Source organism: Hippichthys cyanospilos, chromosome 17 (genome assembly GCF_059441005.1).
Source record: "Hippichthys cyanospilos isolate Australia breed blue-spotted pipefish chromosome 17, RoL_Hcya_1.0, whole genome shotgun sequence".
Lineage (NCBI taxonomy): Eukaryota > Metazoa > Chordata > Actinopteri > Syngnathiformes > Syngnathidae > Hippichthys > Hippichthys cyanospilos.
In genome coordinates this window covers 12534160-12554024 of record NC_142385.1, presented here as the reverse complement: position 1 = coordinate 12554024, position 19865 = coordinate 12534160, and the positions used below count along the sequence as shown (strand labels likewise).

The 19865-nt window shown below is 41.7% G+C and overlaps 1 protein-coding gene across 7 annotated transcripts in view; it reads left to right on the top strand.

Annotated features, from left to right (window-relative positions):
* mrtfab (myocardin related transcription factor Ab) overlaps window positions 1-19865 on the top strand; it is a 29676-nt gene that overhangs the window by 6047 nt on the left and 3764 nt on the right. For 5 of the 7 annotated variants that reach the window (XM_088439645.1, XM_088439644.1, XM_088439649.1 and 2 more), the window contains 11 exons: window positions 12048-12113; window positions 14788-14843; window positions 14959-15034; window positions 15194-15352; window positions 15953-16116; window positions 16195-16320; window positions 16442-16510; window positions 16589-16773; window positions 17058-17229; window positions 17901-18278; window positions 18354-19286. In XM_088439645.1, the coding sequence (XP_088295771.1) occupies window positions 12048-12113; window positions 14788-14843; window positions 14959-15034; window positions 15194-15352; window positions 15953-16116; window positions 16195-16320; window positions 16442-16510; window positions 16589-16773; window positions 17058-17229; window positions 17901-18278; window positions 18354-19286 (2384 nt within the window). Of the gene's footprint in view, window positions 1-8294; window positions 9123-12047; window positions 12114-14787; window positions 14844-14958; window positions 15035-15193; window positions 15353-15952; window positions 16117-16194; window positions 16321-16441; window positions 16511-16588; window positions 16774-17057; window positions 17230-17900; window positions 18279-18353; window positions 19287-19865 lie in introns of those variants that run through there. The other 2 variants (XM_088439651.1, XM_088439648.1) reach the window with 2 other exon arrangements.

The following is a 19865-nucleotide window of genomic DNA, read 5'->3' as shown; positions in this document are numbered from 1 at the left end:
TATTTAATAATCAAGAAGACTGAACAATTGCAAACTCATTTGAGAACCACTGCTCTTGGCCAATTGGTGTAGAAATTGAGAATTGGAATTACTCAAAGAAATTCCCTCAGAACACATTGTTCCATTTTACAATACAGGCCATGCTCTAATCTGATATTTTAATTTCATTATCCCGTATGCCGCCACTGCCTTGAAAAAGGGCAAACATTTCAGTTTAACTCATTCGCTACCATTGATGGCTGCCAGAAATCCATTTTAACCGGGCTAGCAGGGAATGAGTTAATAGCAATGTGTGCAGAGGCTCTCAATTCATCCCTCACTGGCAAGACGCAGGAAGGATTTGATGTTGAAATTCCATCAGTGTTTGCTCCGAGGCCGACATCATCCTGGCATGTAAACAAAGACAAGATACAGATCGCATCCCTTCTCCCCACCCTTTTTGCATAATGACAATAGATAGGTCCGCTGATGTTACGTAACGAGGGGCCGGGTTGAGGCCGATAGGAACCCTAAGTGGTTTTCGTCCTCGCGCATTAAATTTGCAAACACCAACATGCCCGAGTCTGAAGCGCGTTAAGATTCTTCGGCGAGATTGTGGACGAGAGCAGTCAGCGTTTGAGGGAAAGCTTGTTATGTAACAAACGGGGAGGCTGCCAAGAGCGGCGACCCACACAGCACTCGGTCAGACTGGAGAGGGAAGAACGAGTTTGGAAAATACTCGTAATATCTTGACGAAAAAATGATTTAGCGTGGCAAAAATACGTCACAAATTGCATTAATAGAAACCATGCTAAAAAGATTTACTGAAGGTTTTGAACGCAACCATTTCCGCAGCAAACTTTTCCAGCTGTTGTGTACTTGACTGCCAAGATGAGGTAGTAATCTATATAATGGAAAATTCTTTCACTTTTTTGCGTGATAAATACGCATATTTATGCAACAGCATCCCCAACCGACTCGCGCCATGAACCTAGGCTGCCTCATAGCTCATGTCCCATTTGGAACATGCACCTACAGGCTTCGCTTGCCTTCCTGTCCTGACAGTGTCGTATTTCAACAAGCCCTTGCACACATACAGTACACATACTTCAGCGCACTTTGATTTGCGATACAAAAGACAATCCTGTTCGATAATGAGAAGCGAGACAAAATGAGATCTGTTGCCTGCAGCTTGTATCCGCGGCGCACCGTAGGTCTGCTCCTAGCAACAGAAGCGATGGCGAACGCCCACAGACGCAAGCCCACTCACGCCGCCGAGGAAAAAAAAAAACAAATGTACGCCTTTAAACATACGCCTTAAAGCTGGCACTTTTACAAAGTGTTAAATCAGGCAGCTGGCAAGCATGAAAACATATAGAATGTGTATTAAATGTGTATTAATAACTTTTTCTTAGCTTAAACTGTCAGAATTCACTTGCGTATATTGCGCAACAAAAGTTATTATTAGCTATAGTACACCTACTGGATAATTTGCGCAATGAATCACTTGTCCAGGCAAGTATTTAAAAAGTTATGTTTCCACAATTCCCGCACCACATGTACTCGTCAGCAAATCCAATACTACGCTTTAGGATACTGTGATGAAGAGCACAATTTTCTTTTCAAATGAAGAGCAAATCAATTGGAATTAGGGCTGGGTGATAAAATTTAAATTTAGATTTTTTTTTTTCAGTCATTCTGCACAGTTATGATTTTAATCGAAATAATAAACCCAACAAACATAGTTTTGGTTTAATAAATAAAGCAGCAGTTTCTGTTGACTCTGTTTTATCAGTTTGAATTATCAGGTGACACACATACACAAACAATCACACACTCATGGTGGAGCAACTACATATCCTCTACTTTGTGTCTTGTCTTCAGCTCAAATCATCCTAGTGTTTCTAAATAATAGAACAGCCATTATCCTGTGACTCACCTGCAAACCGCAAGCACGCCACACTTAGCATTAGCACGTTGAACAGAGTTCACTTGACCGCACTCCTGTTGCTTTTTTTTTTTTTTTTTTTTTTTGAGTGACTCACTCACCGAAGCGTATGCTGAGGAAAATCCGGTGTTGACTACGGCACAAAACAAAAAACAATGCAGGCTAAACATTCCGAGGTAAGCCTTTAAATTTGTTAATAATGCGGGTATGAATATAAGTACGCAGGGACCATTATGGTCACATGTCTACGGTCGTTCAAATTGAAATAAGTTTTGCTATTTTGCCGTACTTATGGGTCGCTGCCATTGGTTAAGTCAGGCGAGAAAAGTATTAGGGAAAAAAATCAGAGGGTCAACCAGTTTTCAGTAATGTCTCGTGTTTGACCTTCGAGGTTCCGCTATAACTTTACCGCTCACCTTTAACACAAAAAATAGAAATGTGTGCTCGTGTTAAAGGTCTGTGTCTAATTATGATCTGGTCATTGGGTTCCATGAAATAAGTCAGTGTGCAGTTGTTGTTTTTTATTAGATGTCAAGAGCAGGAATAGAAATAGGAAGGAAAGGTCTAATACGGCTCCTAATAACTTGAAGGAAAATAAGACAAAGAACACACACATGTAGTGTCTAAAGGAGACTTTGTTTGGCTAGACCGAGAACCTCGTCAATTTCAAAACAGATGCGACACTCTTTTAAATGGTGTCTAATTGTCGTCTGTACTTTTTAGTTCTCACCTTGGCGCTAATTGGCTCGAGCCCTTTTTCCTCCACTCTCAGTTTGTCTTAGCGGGACTGAATTGGAAACCAGTGGAAGAGGAAAAACTGCAAGCGGAGTACCTTCGCAAGTAGGGCAGGAGGTTAGGGGGTTTGGTAGGAAATAAATGATTTTCAGATGTTGGAATTATGTAACAGCCTATGACAAAATCACGTCACTGAAACAAACCCTTCTAGTCCCCGCTGCTGCGTTCAATCTCTCGCAGACGTTCTGTCTTTCTTTCGGAATTTCCCATGTGCTCATAACAGCTTAATCTTTAGTCCTTCTCGGCGTACAGTTAAGGTTCACGTTATTATGTAGGAGCAGCTGCCAGCTGGCCCGCGCCGCTGGATTTCATTCGGCGCTAGTGCTTTTATAGACCTCTGCAATGTCCTTCAACAGTGTACAATTAGACCTCAGTTGGATTGCTTTATGGACCAGATTTGACAAAAGTGGAGGGTGAAACTGCAGCCTGCTTTACAAAGAACTCTTCAACTTTCCAACACCCAACAAAAATTACCTGCTCTCAGGTGGCTTCAATTGCCAAGTGTTCTTTGTGTCATTCTATCCTACTAGTATTCATTGGCCTTTTTGTTGTTTGTCCTCCACATATATACATATATATATATATATATATATTTTTTTTTTTTTTTGCATAATTTATTTGGCACAAGAATCTTAGACAAATGTACTACATTTATTTTTCTCGGGATCCAATACTGGATAAATTACTGTAACTTTACCCGAGCAGTAATCAAACAATTAAAGGCTTTAATGTTGAAATCGTTATGTAAATATCGCAGCACAGCTTTGCAATTTAAATCTTTAAGCATAATATTAGAGAGCCTTCTCGTAAAAATTGACTTAAGCGTACCCGAAATGCAAATTTCTTTGTTTTTAATTTTCATCTGAGCAAATCGTAACTGTGTTTGGAGGTAACAGGTTTAGATGAGTTTCCGCATTGCATTTATTGTTAAAAATCCAAGGAATAATTGGATGAAAGGACATCAACAAGAGCATTTTGTTGGATGAAAGAGTCTATAAGAGCTCAATAAATCTCCGCATGGGCACTTTAGTAACGGAACTAATGAGGGAGTCAGGACTTGCAGGACTGCCGTTGGCTGGCAGCCCAGTTCAAGTTGTACTCTGCTTGTCACCTAATGTCAACTTGGTTATTATCTCGCTCTGCAATTCTCAAATCAAGGTAAGAGGACATCTGGGGCACTTGAGGGGTATGTGAAATTTTAACAAGGTTTCTGCAAGTAACAACAAATCTAACTCAATGATATTTAATGTCATGACAGGAAGAGCCCATTACGTTTTCAAGTTAAGAGCAAATAAGCTGGAACATGTAGCAACTTATTGCCAACTTGTCTGATATTGACTCGTTAGCAAGTTTTGTTTGTCTTTATTGCGTATGAGTGTCATCATTATTTTCTGTCAGACAAGCCATTAAATTAAACAGATAATATTACATGATCTACCGTAACTTTTGGAGTTTCTGAATAGAACAGGCCTAGAAATACTACCACAAATGCAGTTCCTAAGTTTAAATCACACATGGATTGCACAGCACCATTTTAAGTGTTTTTTTCGTTGTTGTTTTCCACCTCAAAATAATTTGCGCTGATTAAGGGGTACTTGGCTGTGAAGATTTTTCACAATGGTACATTTCTAGGGGGGAAAAAAAAAAAAACGGATGGAAAATGGATCGCTGTACCAAATGCAAAATTCATGTGGTATTTTTGGTTTATTTTTTTTGCTTCATTTGCAAATGCAGGAGTTAACTCGATGGCTTTGGCAGTACCTTTTCCAGTACAAAAATGGAATAAATACACTAAGTGATTAAGTGCAGCTTTTCTATTGCTCAGTTTACATTTGAATGACTTACTCGACACTTACCCAAGTGTATATTGCATGACGACAGCTAGGCGGGTATGTGCTATTTCCAAAATGGCAACTTTTACTCCAGTTCACCGTCTTCTTGCCCACCCTGGTGTTTACAGGCTCTAGATTTATGAGGACTTGTTTCTTCTCCGTCCAGAAATCTCAGTAGATAAACAATAAGAAATCCCAAACATGACGTGTTGGATCACAGCCAGATGCAAACACTGCCGGTAAACTCCGCAGCAGACCTTGAGGTGGTGGGGCAGGAAATAAAGGAAAAAACACACGGTCCGTGTTCTCTGCTGGAATGTTAACAGCTTGTGTGACTTGGGCTAAACTGACACTCAACCTGACTCACGATTTGGTTCTGTCAATTGTTTCGGATTTGTAAAATTATTTAGCTTTTAGAGCATTTTGCCAGGCATGATTCGTTCCATTTTTCGCCACTAAAAATGCCAATTTATTTGGCTATCCCTCTTAAGATCACAGCGGGACACTGAGGTTGAACACAAGCCATTCTGGACCTTCAACATCTTCATATTTCGTATCATTTTCTCTCGTGGAAAATCGTAGAAACTGTAGAGATCCATTCCCCAAACTTAGCATCATAAAACCTTATTACGCAGGACATGTTTGAAGAATTTCATTTACATTCTGAATTATATGATTTAATGGACAGTTGACTTGGTGGTATTACTATTGAAATCTTGCTGGTCTGCTTCACAATTCTTAAAACTCATTTAAGGCATAAATAAAATACCTCAAGTTGTTACGTAGACTAACGTGCACCTAAAGCCCCATTAGCATTGTATTGACAAACCCATGAGGATGTCGTCAAGAGAATTCTGACATAATTACGATGGATTGTGACGGTATTACAAACAATTGTGCATGTTGGCGAAATGTGCCAGTTTCGCAAGGAAATTTTGTTCATAATGTCCCTCCGACAACAAGGCCGATTACGAACATGTTAATGACCAAGTCTGAACCCCGATGAAACACAACGTTCAAGAAACGCTAACTTCAGTCACTTTTACTCAGTGGGCTAGTGGCTTAATAGCTTCGATGGCTTGTTGGAACCAAGTTTTGGCTGTAGCCTGGAAAATTTTTCACATAAATATATTTATTTTCATCTTCGCTGATAGTCACGGATAATCCATCCTCTGCAGGCCAAGTGAAAACATTACCCTCTGCTATTTATGGAGCGGCGTTCTCGGTTAGACTGTTACATTTCTGACACTGTCACCTTTAGAGTTTGTATCAGTTGCGTTGAACCAGGCTTGTTTGTTAGTGATGACTGGATGAGTTGGGGTTACTATTTTACGAAAGGTTTCTGTATGGTGTTCATAATAATTGGAATATTCACAGCAAGTGGTGGACAAAAAGGGATGGTTAGGAGAGTTTGAAGTTCATGATAGCTAATCTTATCAAACCATTGACTGGCAAGAAATTGCAATGCAATGAGTCACGTATTCTACTACACGAAGGTTGTAGTAGTGTCCTGTTTTTCCTCAGTTTTGAATGTGTTGTAATTGGCCTATGTTAAAATTGATGCATGCAGTGTAAAAGCGCAATTACATATTTCTCTTGTTAAGACCTACCTCCCTTAGTGGTTCGGGTTAAACTGACCTTCTCGAAATCGTGGGGGCTGGTTTTGCTTTTTTTATTTACGGATTCACAGGAAGTCCGACAGACAGGGCAGTATTCATCTTTGCAGAAAAAAATAATAATAGAAAAAAAACAATATTCAGTGAAGGATAAAGAGCCAAATAAATATGTGCAAGGCCAAATAGTTTTAATGGAATGTTCTTAAAATGTGAAGTAAGATACCTTTTGCCACAGCAAACTGTACATTTTGTGTAAATTGTCTTCAAATTGCATATGAATGCAGTCGAAATGTGGTTCTGATTCACATCTTAACTGATTTGCCTGATAATAACAGGCCTATTACAGCCATCTATTGAGGCCTATGTGTTTTGGTCCTAATGTCAAGATGAGTTAGTATTCTGTTCTCCAACCAATTGTGAAACAGCATAACTTATTTCCCAAGCTTATTGCTGTCTTTCTAACTGCACAGTCAGGACTCATATCGTTACCGCTTTGAACGTTGCTACTCACTCTGACTTCATTTGGGCCCGTCGGTTTTCCCCTTCCAAATTGTTCCATGAGAAACTGGGTAAACCACATGGGATTGAACCCATAAACAAGTGTGAGATACACAAACAACAATGAGAGAACAAGAACTCCTCGTCCTTTTTCGATCAAGCAGATTTGTTTTTTTTTCCTTTCCTTACATTTTAGTGCACACATGCTAACGTTATCTTACCAATTCCTCTCCAGCATGAGAAGACAATCAGAAATGAGGAACTGTCCTGTATTTTTTTTTTTTTAATAGCTACAAAGCAACAAAATAATTCAAAGATACAGGAAAATGGTTATGATCATAATATAGCCACAAACGGCGAAAGTAAACGCAGCCAGAATGGGTATGTTCTGGCCGTCGTTGTGGGAAGCTAACTTCAAGCTAGTGTCATATAAAAGCTTTACGATTTGAATTTTTTTCCTCATGTGTTTTTCTCATTTAATTGTTAACATTTTCTAATACACATGTCACTTAAAATGTTGTCAACCATAGTTTGATTCAAATCTAGGTTTTAATCCACGATAATACTGTATCCACCGCTAGAGCCACCGGAAGTGGTTTGAACTGCTTTATTTTTAAGAAGAGATAGTTAACACAGTAGCTGACAGACGCCTCCAACCTTCATGAACAGATGGTGCAAACACACTTCGAAACAGCTGTGGTCAACTTAACCGAGCTAGGAAAAGGGTAATAAACGCCATTCATAAAACGCTCCCTATACTCAGTTTATAACGACAACCATCCCCACAACACACACTTTGTAAAATCACTGACGCAACTATCGTCTTCGTGGCGTCACAAAATCACTTGTGACATCATCGATGAGTACTACGTTGTTTATATTGCTCCGTCCACAGGGCTACTTCCTAGCCCCAATGTGTGTTTGTCGCCCCTTTGTGCGCCTGCTGTCCAGACTGTGAGTCAGTTAAGACCGCGAGCAGCTGGACTTCAATCATTAAGTCCGCGTTGTGAGTTATTCTAGTACCCTGCCACTGTTTGTTCTGGGCGAAGGCCTGTTTTCTTGCGCGATGAGGATGTTATGAGTCACCTGTGTGATATAGAGTTCTACTGTACTGGTTGCTTATGTCTGCGTGTATTAGATAGCATTGTTTTATTAATACACAACTCCGCTTTGGGCTTCTTCTAAAGCAGGGAAATATGAAATAGAAGCACTTGTTTTGGCTGATAAAACATGTATTCATTCTAAAAATATTACGTTTAAAGATTGTGTGTATGTTTTCCTGAAAGTAACCTTAGCCTGTGAGGTGATCCCACGCTGAATATAGTCCCCCCCCCCCCCTACTGCCAGCTGGTCATGCTATTTAAAACAGGGCAAGAGGGTATGCGAGGGGCAATTTACCATCAGCTTCGGTTGTGGAGCTGCAACGCAAGTTTTTTTGTTTTTGTTTTAATTATAACAAGACCAGGAAGCAAGGGCTTCCACATCCTGTCGTCGTTACTGAACTTTGCCCCCAGTGTCCCGGTTTGACAAAAATCACTTGCCCCAAAGTTTGACAGATTTCCTCAGACGCCAACCGGAACAACGTGTTTTCGAATTGCTACTCATGGAAACAGCTAAATGGACTTGATAGTGCTTATTTCTGCTCTGCATGCAGTGTTTTAGTATGTAAGCGGCCGCCTGCCTCTGCCCGTAGCATTGAATGAATGGCAACAGCTGAGCAGGAGAACTTTATCGGAAACACTCCCTGCCTTTGTGTGTGTGCGCGGGCGCAGTACTGCATGTGTGTGTACGTGCTTGCTTGAGCTACAGGAGGAGCTGCAACCACAGCACAGTCTCACTGGGCACAGCTCTGCTCATTGCTGTCCTCTCTTCTTCCGCCACTGGCCTCTGTTCCGCTTCCTCCCACGGCCTGTTTTTTTTTTTTTTTTTCTGCCCTGTGGATTTCTTTTAACATCCTTCAGAGGAAAAGATTCACATCGGGGCGCTGTCGTGACTCGCCGGCCGGCACTGCAGAGAAAGGAGTTGGAAAGGTGGCGTGAGACGCCGAGGCAGACCGATCGATTATACCGATACAGACGCGACGCATTGAAAGAGGAGAGGCTGCCTTCCCTCTTTTTCATTTTTAGAGCTGGCTGCCTCTGGACCTCCGGAGAACGTTTGGCTCACATTTTCCCCCGGGAAAAAGACCGCCCTTTAGAGGAACAACTGGGCTAGTTTGTCAAATCAAAGAAGAGGAAGGTGGCCTTTAATTTAAATGTTTCCGACTACCACAAACTAACTGATCGCCATTCTAAATGATTATGCTGGACACCAACCACTGCCTGTCCTTTGACCACTCCCCGTTGGGCTCTCCTCCAATGGGCAATGACATGGACAAGGTAGCAGACAGGATGGATCACGATAGACATGTCTATCATAGCTTGAAAGAAGGTGGGCAATCCATCGCTGCATGCAGTTCGTAGAGGTTATCTGATTGAATTTGTGTCAGTCTCCAATCCTCACGTTAGTACTGTATTTCTTTAATAGAAATAGCTAACATGACTTAGCTAAAGATGAGTGATGCTTGGAAAAAGTGGAACGTCATACCTGGCCAATACTTTCAGCAAAAGTGCAATAAATACTCAAATGTCAACTAATAATGATATTTGATCAATCATGATGCCTTTTTTTCATGAATATTGTTCAAATTCTCAGAATGTCTTCTTCTAAACAGTAAATAAGTAAATAAGTTTTCTTCGTCCAGTTGAAAATCAAATTTAAACATGTTCTTTTGCTTTGGAGCCCAATAATTATATTATTAAGATGATGCCAATTTCTACAGAAAAACATACTGATTACTGAATAATCTGCTGATTAATTTTTGAAATTTGTAATGAATAAAATAGAATTTGTTTTCTATCTTTCCATTTAACTGTCGATTCTAAAGAGAACGAAGTTGCCAAAATATCATCCAATTAAGGCATTGTTCATTATTTATAGTTCTACCCTGCTTCATGTTTTAGCTGTAAATCAACTGTCTTCCTTTCTATGCACTTGTCAGTTTGGTGGTGGCCTAATTTGTCCCAGTAAAACCTTAAATTAACTATAATGTCCCTCAAACCTCATTTGATCTCGTGGTGTGTAATCGTGTATCTCCCTGGAGATTTCCACCCTTTGCAAATATTAATATCATCAACTGACTTTGTGTACATACCCAGCAGGTCATAAGTGAAAAACGATGTTAAAGACCAGAGAACTTTGTTTAGATGCTCCGTGTGTTGAGACTGTCGGTTGGTTGAATTGCTGCTTCACCAAGTACAAGTGACAAAGAGTGAATCAACAAATAGTAACTCAGTCAAATTTTTAATTAGGGTGTTTCATGTGTGTGTGAAAGGGGATAAGAGCGCTGAGATGCCAAGATGGAGTCAAAGGAAAGTGTAAGGTTCTCTTTCCCAGAATAAATTTAATCCCGGGAAGTGCCAATTGGCACGGCAGCCACCTATTAACGCGGCCTTCTCCTTCATGGCACACTTTGGCAGCACGTGAGTTTCTTAAGTGTGTTTACTTCTTAAGGGCAATTAATCTCTGAGATGCTGCACAATTGCAAAGGTACAGTTTAACGGAACGCGCGTGGCTGTTTACGTCTCAGTATTTACATTAGCGAATGTGAGCTGACGTGTTATTGCTTAAAAGGAGGAATCTCCTGCCTGTCTGATCTCGAAAGAGGCAGCGTGTATACATTTGTAAATCAAACGGAGGGGTTGAGATCACTAGCGAGGCTTTAGAGTTGAGGATGGACCTTTACTTGCGCAGGCTTAAGCTAATTCCTGCCGCTTGCAGTCTTGCCGGCCAGACGTTTTGTCATAACAGACGGCGAATGCAGCACACTGCGGCGGGGACGCTCAGCTGACCTGATCGGGTGCAAATAATGTCATTTTGTCAGAGCAAAGTAACAGGTGCTGCTTGTCCTAAAACTAGCAAGCAAATAGAGCTATGCTTGAGTTGCGAGCCTCGCTAGTATGTTCAACTCTTTACATGCAGGAGGGGCAGCTGTTGCGCATGTTTACGTGTATCTTTTATATATATATATATATATATATATATATATATATATATATATATATATATATATATATATATATATATATATATATATATATATATATATATACACACACCCCAAAAAATTCTGTGAATCAAATAAAAAGCTACAAGGATAAGGGCAGGCCTGTGTGACATCCGTTTCATTAAAAAAAAAAAAAAGATCTTTCCAGGAAGCAGAGAGCTTGCATTATGCTCCATTAATTTGCATGTCCAATTTTTACCTTTAAAGATACATTCAGGCGTGACTTTTGCATACTGAGCCATGATTGGTCATTACTAGGGCCCCTGAGTACATTCAATTAAAAGCAAATGGCAAGATGTGTTTTAAGGACATTTGTTGTACAGGAAAAAAAATTGAACCTTCAAATTAATTATACACAACATTTTACAGATTAAAATCAATTTAAAGTATATCAGAAGTTTATCAATGCAGATCGAAACTCACGCTTTCACATTGTTGTATCTTCACATTGTTCTTACTATGCTCCATGCATCGTGATGTTCTTTTGACATCAATTCAGCCGTTTTACTTTGTAGCCAGGACAGGAAAAAGACGTGTGTACTGTTGTGGTCGCAGGTGTATGCTAATGTTGCATATTCTTTTTTTTGTCTATGATGATCATCATGTTTGTCATCTGTGGCCTTCTGCAGTGCAAAAACAATTTGCAAGTTAATGTTTTTCACTGTGTTTTCTTAATTTGTTTCTAATTAGTTTCACTATGACTCTTTGTGAAAAGCTTTTATCGTCAAAATTAGTCCAAGTCTGTTTCTCCTCTGCCGTGTTCTCTAAAGAGTCTTTCTCAGTAGCTTGCGTTATGTAATAAGTCCTTCCTGTTTTAAAAAGATGACAAAATCAACCACATTCTGGACCGCTTGCTTTTTAATTTCTTCCAATTTGTTTATTTTTTTTTCTTTCGTTGACTTATCTTACTTTATTATGCCATTTGATGGTCTGTTTAATTGTTCACTTATCTTTGCGCATGCACACGGACAAAGAAAAAAAGAATCCATAAGAAAGAGGAAGTGTGTTGTACATTACTCATGCACTCTTTTCTACCCGCCTCTTTTGTCGCCTTAGAAAAAAAAAAATATAAAGACACCCCGAGGAAGATCCGACTGCTAGAAAGTGTGACTTATTCATGTCACCCCAAATGCATGTGGATTGTTATGCTGCTTTATTATTTAACATGTGGACAGTGGATTCAGGATCAATCAGACCTTTTTTTTTCTTTGCCATCTAACCGAACTGTCTGATTTCCTCTTCTCTCCTCCTCCTCCTCATCTGTCTCCATGCAGTTCTCCAGCTCAAACTCCAGCAGAGACGCACGCGAGAAGAGCTGGTCAGTCAAGGGATCATGCCACGTAAGTGTTACATATGTCCAATATCGTACCATTTGCCGTCATTACCCAATGACACAAAATTGCACGGACATAGTGCACCTTCTGCAGATGCGACAACTGAAGTCAATAATCTTTTGCTGTCTAAAGTCTCTTTAAAGAAAAAAAAAACAAAAAAACATCAGCTCTCAACGACGTTATTTATGCAGTACATTTGTCTCATTCAGCTTCTGCACATTTGTTATCAAGTAGAGCAGCTTCCTCTTCTGTTGCATCCAACTTCCTGTTTCAAGGTTATGCACTTGAGTGTGTAAGGGGTTGGTTACGATGAAAAAAAAAAAAAGAAGCAAATATCCGCAGAGGATGTATGCTCATGTGTCTTCAACCAAGTGATAGTAAAATAAAGATGTTGTTCAGAGAAAGAAAACGGAGGTGCAATGAACCTAAGTCAGACTGTAAAATACACTGCAGTGTCTTTTTTTTTTCGGGCTAGAATCCTTCGGTCGGTTTACTGAATCTATCTGCGGCGATTTAATGTTACGTGGCCCTCTGCCAATCCCATTAAATTGTCCAGGTGGAATGCGCCACTGTCAGTATGTGCAAATAGAAACTAAACGGAGCCCGAGTATGATGTGTTCTCTTAGCCTAGGATTTTACAAACACTTCTTATTTTGACTGTCACCTCCAGTGAGTAAGGCCTCTATTGAAGTCTTGCAATGGAAGGGTCACGTAAAGTGCGCAGAAATAAAACAACATAATATTTCAACTTTTGACATCGAGGTTTGCGTTGCAAGAGAAGAGAAACTTGGATCCGACTCTGCCCAAGTCTCAGTTCAGCCATGGTGTCAAATTCGTGGTCTGCAATCATAGGAGACATGAAAAACTCTCCCATCTTTAGCCCCTCATTCGCGGCCATCTCATTGAATGCTTCACCTGCTTTGTTGTTGATTGTTTGACACTCTTCGAGTGGCCGATAATAGTAAGACGACCTTAAGACTGCAGGTTGAATAATTCCTTTATAGGCTGCACTCTATGAATGACAGAAGGTTATTTCAATAAATGACAACAGTGATGAAAGCAGTTTGAGTTATGAAAATGTATTATTTTCTGTAAAAGGGAAAATACTGTCAAAAAATAAAAAATAAACTAAAATGCAAAGGGCAAGTCTTAAAGGAAGTATCCGTTCAAGAGTTTTGGGCCATTTTCACCAGTAACAATTATTTTTATGTCAGTAAATAATTACATTACTACATTATTTACATGTAAAACTAATATATTTAAAAACATCTTTTTTCTACTTGCTGTCACCTAAAAATGTCATCATTTGCTCAAGGCCCAGGTCATGAACGGTCACAGCTCAGCTTGTGAACGTCACATGACCAATCCCAAAAAACAGGTAAGCCACGATTGGTCATTGCCTGAGCCCATAGCACATGTAATGTTATTTTCACTTGACAGCAAGGGGAGAAAAAAAAGAATGTATTAATTTTACCAACAAAATTACTCATTATATTAACTAGCAACAAGATAGTAATCTTTTACTGCCTGAAAATAGCTTTGTTGCGTTGTTCAAATGTCTTTAAGCCATATGTTTAATGAACAACTTTTCTGTTTTTTTTTTTGTTTTTTAGTTTAAAATATTTTTTTACAACATTAATCTTATTTGTAATAACAAAAACACTACTGGGAACACCCTGGCTTATCAGTATGCCTTAATAAGTTAAATGAAAACAAGCATAAGCTCTCATTTTCTACAGTAAATCATGGTCCAAATTTCAAAATAAGAGAAATGCTCAAATTCCACTGATGTTTGTTTTCAAACAAATTTCAAAGAAAAACAAAAGTTGCAGCGAGGTTGAAGCACAAACACACAAGCGTATGCACACACACGCAGATGAAGATGTGACTGTATCCCTCTGGAAGTTTCCACATCCGATTCCATGTTATTTTGCGTCACACGGTGACTGACAAAGTAAGGCGCATAACGTATGGTGGCGTTTACGTGACCGTTACATCACAGTTGCTATGTAGGTCCTCTTTGAACGTCAGGAGTTGTGACACGAGGAATGCCTCCCACCCTCCCACGTCGGGTGTCATCTGGTGGTCGGAATGTCGACACCGTGCATATGCCGGGCATGGATTTCACCAGCCCTTGACCAATCAAGTGATAGCTCTCTTTCAACACTCCCAACTGCCACTGTCTTGTCAATATACTTCCCCAAATAGTTACTTTTCAGACAACACGCTCCTGCCGCGATCCACTTAGAAACTGGAAATGTATTCGCATATATTCATTTTCAAATTGAGAGCAAATTGATTGGAACAAAAGGCAACTTATTTCATAGTGACAAATTGACATCCGCTCATCAACAACGGATGGCGTTTCTGCAGTTGTTTTTTTTCAACCACCCTTTCACCTTAATCTTAGCTGACAAGTGGTACAATATGCTGCCACAAGAAGACATTGTGTTTGCTTTGTAAAAAGCAGTGGTGACCCATGTCAGTAAAGGTTGTGCTTATGCTCCTGCACACGCCGCGCAAAGTCTCATCATCATCATCGTCTGCGCATGTTTTGGAATAACAATGCTGACCTTGCGTTTCTGCAGCCACTTCAGCCATTAGCAGTTTATTCACATTTGCCACTTGCTGAATGAAACGGTTCTAGATTTCAGCTGCATTTATTCATCTACCCCCGCAGCGCTGAAAAGCCCGGCAGCCTTTCATGAGCAGCGGCGGAGTCTGGAGCGTGCAAGGGTGAGTTAAAATAATGCACACAAAAAATGTGTCCTTGCATAAGATTGCAACATAAGAAACGCAATCATCACTTGTTGTGATTGATGGCTATTGTCACATGTGGTTCTTCGGATAGACCGAAGATTATCTCAAGAGGAAGATAAGGAGTCGTCCCGAGCGCTCCGAGCTGGTCAGAATGCACATTCTGGAGGGTGAGCGTCTTTCGACTAACTTTATTGTACGCGTCTTCTTTTGCAAAAGCAATTAAAAGTCAAGGCGACATCAATTTGACCCCAAAGGCACAAATCGGACCCGATTGCCGCTCTTCAGGTCTTTGCGCCGCAGCTTACATGCGCATGTCTGTTCCGCAGAGACGTCAGCAGAGCCCTCGCTGCAGGCCAAACAGCTCCAGCTGAAGAGGGCCCGACTGGCCGACGACCTCAACGACAAGATCTCTCATAGGCCGGGTCCCATCGAACTGGTGCACAAAAACATTCTGTCCGTCTGCTCCGATCAGCACTCGCCACCTGGTAATTACGCCTCTGTACATTTCTTTCACATGCATTTACAGCATCTGACGAGGTCCGCAGTTGCTTCACCACATAATGAGTCAAATGCATGTATTAACAGTTCACAAGGCGATTACACAAGGACGAACAAAACAAACGAGCAACCAGAGAGTGCGTCGCCTTTGCCAAAGCTGCTTTGTAGGATGACACTGTAACTACCTTAACTGATTTGTTGCAGAGTGGGGTGTGGTTGAAGGAAGGAAAATGAAATGGTGCAGAGACAGGACAAACACACTCTACTAAAAATGCAACCTTATGTCAGTCTGCAAGAATACTTGTTATTGGGCTCCTTTTGCGCAATCTCTCCAATTTGTACATTTCAAACATCTGCACTCATCTGCGTTGTGGAAAGGTGACTTAATATTTCATCATACTGTACATTTGTTCCACTACATACTAATTGTTACACAACACAAGACAAATGTCACAATAGCTATGTGGGAACATACGGTCTTTGTTTCGTAACACGGTGTATACGGTAGTGCATACATTATCACACGCGCGCACACAAAACTATTGTTTTGTTTGTTTTAGCAATTGCCTGTTTTTGGTTCGTTCCAGATTCTCCAAAGGGAGCTGGAGGAGAGAGTTCATCTTTGGATGAAGACAGCAGTGATGCGCTGTCACCGGATCAGCTCGCGAATCATGACTCCCCTTTGGGTACTGTCCCGCAGTCATCGCCCAAAGAGGCGCTCGCACACAATGGAGACATGTCCCCCACACAGGTTGTAGAAGATACTATAAGATCATTCATATACAAACAAACTTGAGTATTTTAATGTAGCAATTCTGTTTTTGTTTAGTTTGTTACGCAGCCGCCCCCACAGCCGCCGACTGCCCCTGTGGCGAACGGATCAGATTCGCCCCCACCCCTCAAAGTGGCAAATGGGACCATAGTAACCTCCCGCACTTCCTTTGGCCAACTCAAGGTAAATATTAGTTATGCGTTTATGTTCATCCGTCTCAATCTACAGCCCATGTTATATTCTAGGCGTTACAATCCGCAACCGTGTCTCCTCTTTTTCAAATTCCCCTAATTTCTGTCCGCAGTCTCACAGCAAAACGGGTTCCGACCGTCCTCCGCTGAGATCCAAGAAAGCAAAGGACAACAAACCCAAGGTAATTTAGCTTGTTTCTCTTTGAACAAAGCTAAAGTGTTCATTGCGTTCTACTAATGATCATTTTCATGACCTGCAGGTGAAGAAGCTCAAATACCACCAGTACATCCCACCGGACCAGAAGGCGGACAAGGAGCGTCCGCCTCTGATGGACTCCTCCTACGCCAAACTCCTCCAGCAACAGCAGCTCTTCTTGCAGCTACAGATTCTTAACCAGCAACAGCAGCACTACAACTACCACACCATCCTACCCGCACCTCCCAAGTGAGTGTCACGCAACGCCGTCGGTGGCGTTCCGTTTTCCCGCAACCTTTATCATCTCGTGTTTTCATTCAGTCCTGAAGTCTTGAATAATTAAAGCTCAATTCTGTCAGGCAGTCTCATGCTATACGATGGGCTCGTAATTGTCAATGATCGGTGTCGGTTATGCAAGCTTTATTTACGAGCGAGGCAGGTATTAGTTTTTACGAGGTTCCTAAGATTAGCGGGTTGCGGCGCTACGCGAAACTGGGTGTCATCTACATACTTGCTTTTGTGTCCGCCCTCAGGCCAGCGCCAGAGCAGCCCCTCCCGACGAACCCCAGCCCTTCCCCCACGCGCAACGTTCCCACGACCTCTAACACCACCGCAACCCCAACAAGTGGAAGCGCGCGTCAGAGCCAAACGTCGGTGGGAGGAGCCAAACCCACTACTCTGCCTGCCAACTTGGATGAGTTCAAAGTAAATAACAAAAGAGACTAAACTTTGTGTGCAGATGCTCCTCGGTTTAAATCTGTTTTGAGGTTCAGAAGTAGTGTTGCAAGAATATGCCGGCATAAGAAAGCACACTCAGTTACGTTGTAGTCGCTTTTGTAATTAGATTGATTTATATTCAGGGCCGGGAATTGTTTTTCAACCAGATGTTGATAGGAATTTAGAATTTACTACCTTGCTAGTATTGATAAGTAACATTTTACTTGTATGCAAGTTTAGGATATACTGCTGCCATTGTGAAGAAGCTCGCTTAAAATGGGGACCCTGTGTAAAGTTCTAAGATCAGTACTTATCAGAACAACAACAAAAATGTCTTAACTCACGCAATTCACTGCCATTGATTGCTATAGACGTCAAAGATGTTTTTTTTTTTAGTCAGAGGCAGTCAGTAAATATTTACATACATGTGATCTGAATCACACTGAGGGCTGTTTGATTTGAACATTTTGTCTTGATTCCGCTACATGAATGTCAATATAATAAATTAACACCTCTCAGTATGATTCAGAGCAGTTGTACATGACAGCACTGAAACAGACACATTTAAAAAAAAAACACTGAATCAATGAAATGAATCAAAACGTTGTAAAAGCTCCTCATTGTTGACAATTTTTGTTTTCCGTTGTTTTTCGTTCCAGGTGGCCGAATTAAAACAGGAACTCAAGTTGCGAGGTTTGACGGTCTCCGGCACCAAAAACGATCTCATCGAAAGGCTCCGCAACTACCAGGAGCAGAACGCAGCCCCCGCGGCCGTCTCGAAAAATGGCGTTTTGCAACCCATCCGCGAGAGCGCCATCCCTGCTGCTAACGCTCCCGCCGCAGCCGCCGAGCACCAACAAACTGAGGGGGGGTTCAAGGTGGCCGCCGCCCCGGTGGCTCAGGCTTTTCCCGGTCGTGTCATGCGTTTTGGAAGCACCAGCTCCAGCCCGCCCGTGTCTCCCTCGCCATCCGAGCGCTCGTTAGCTGGGCTGAGTCCGGATGAAACCAGCTGCAACGGAGACATTTTTGGGGAAATGGTAAGCACTGTGCCAAAAAAAACAAAACATTTCTCTCTTTTCCCACGCATCATTCATTTATTCATTTATTTTCAGGTGAGCTCTCCCTTGACTCAGCTCACCCTCCATCCTTCTCCCCAGCAACCGGCCAACACCGCTCCACTTTCCCAATCCGCCAGTCAGCCCAAAGAAGAAGGCCAGAGCTCATGCACTTTTCACAAGTCTTCACCTGGCTCGGTTAAGCCCTTGGAGCCTTTCTCAGTGGTAGCCATGGACTCTTCCTCCATGGATAAAGACCAAATGCTGCAGGAGAAGGACAAACAGATCGAGGAGTTGACCCGGATGCTGAGGCAGAAGCAGAGGCTGGTGGAGACACTCAGATCCCAGCTCGAGCTGGGAAAGATGGCGGGAGGAGTGGCGTCGGAGCGGGAGGGGAACGACAAAAGAACTCCAGATGGTAAAACTCACACTCTCATTAAAGCCTCAGCCATCCAACCCCCCGTGCTTCCGAATGGCCTGCTGAAGGTGAAGCAGGAAGCTGAGCCCGAGGAAGGTATGATAGTCAAGGAGGAGGGCGAAAGCAAAAAAGTGGCCCAACCTATGCAGTGCTCCCAGGAGACTCTGCTCAAACTGCAGCAGATTAATCGTCTGCAAGTCCAACAAGCGGAGCAACTGAAGCAGTCGCGCAAAATTTCGGAGCCCAAATCCAACGCTCTGAAGCAGCCCGAGCACAAGAAGGAATCCCAAATCCTGCTCCAGCAGCAGCAGCAACTCCAGCAGCTCATCATTCAGCAGACGCAGCAGAAGCAGCTCCAGGCGCAGCAGAAATTGCTGCAACAAGCTCAAGGGAAGAAAAACCAAACGCAGCTAAAGAGCCCGGTTCAGCTCAAGCGGGTTCAGGTGCAAATTAACAACCAGATGGTGGCCAACCAGAAGCCTGCGGCCAAAGAAAGCCAGCAGAGGAAACAGCTGAAGGCTCAGCAAAGGCATCAGCACAAGCAGCAGACGTCCACCGTCAGCTCTCAGCAGGTGAACGTAACGCGCCCGCATCATCACCCATCACCAACATCATTAGTTATACAAAGGGTCTAGGCCGTGGCCACGCCCACCCAAAACATTAGGTACACCTAAACAATATACAGTGACTAAAAGAAAGGGCTCTATTAAACAGCATGTTTTTTGTTTCGCTTGCTACTGGTGATCCTATAGGACTGCACTGAAATTGTGATTGTAACTCAATGCTACCTTGACTTAAGAGTGTCCTAACTTACAAGTTTTTCAAGCTACGTGACTCCAGCAGCAGTTTTTTTTTTTTTAAATAATAAACTTTGTCCGACCTAAATAATTTCAAAATTATTTCACAGGGAGTGTCTAATTCCAGATTGGTGGTGTGAAATGCTGCTCTCTAGTGGTTAATATGTGCAATGCAGGTATTACATAGTAAGATCTGGCTTTTCGCTAATACCGCTCGTCAGCTTAAGAACTCAAATGTCACAACGCATTGAGCATCACAGGGTTAGAAACATACCAACAAAATTTGTTTGGAACTGACGAATAAAATTTTAGTCGATTTTAATTGTGAAATTTGATTTATTAAATAAATTAAAT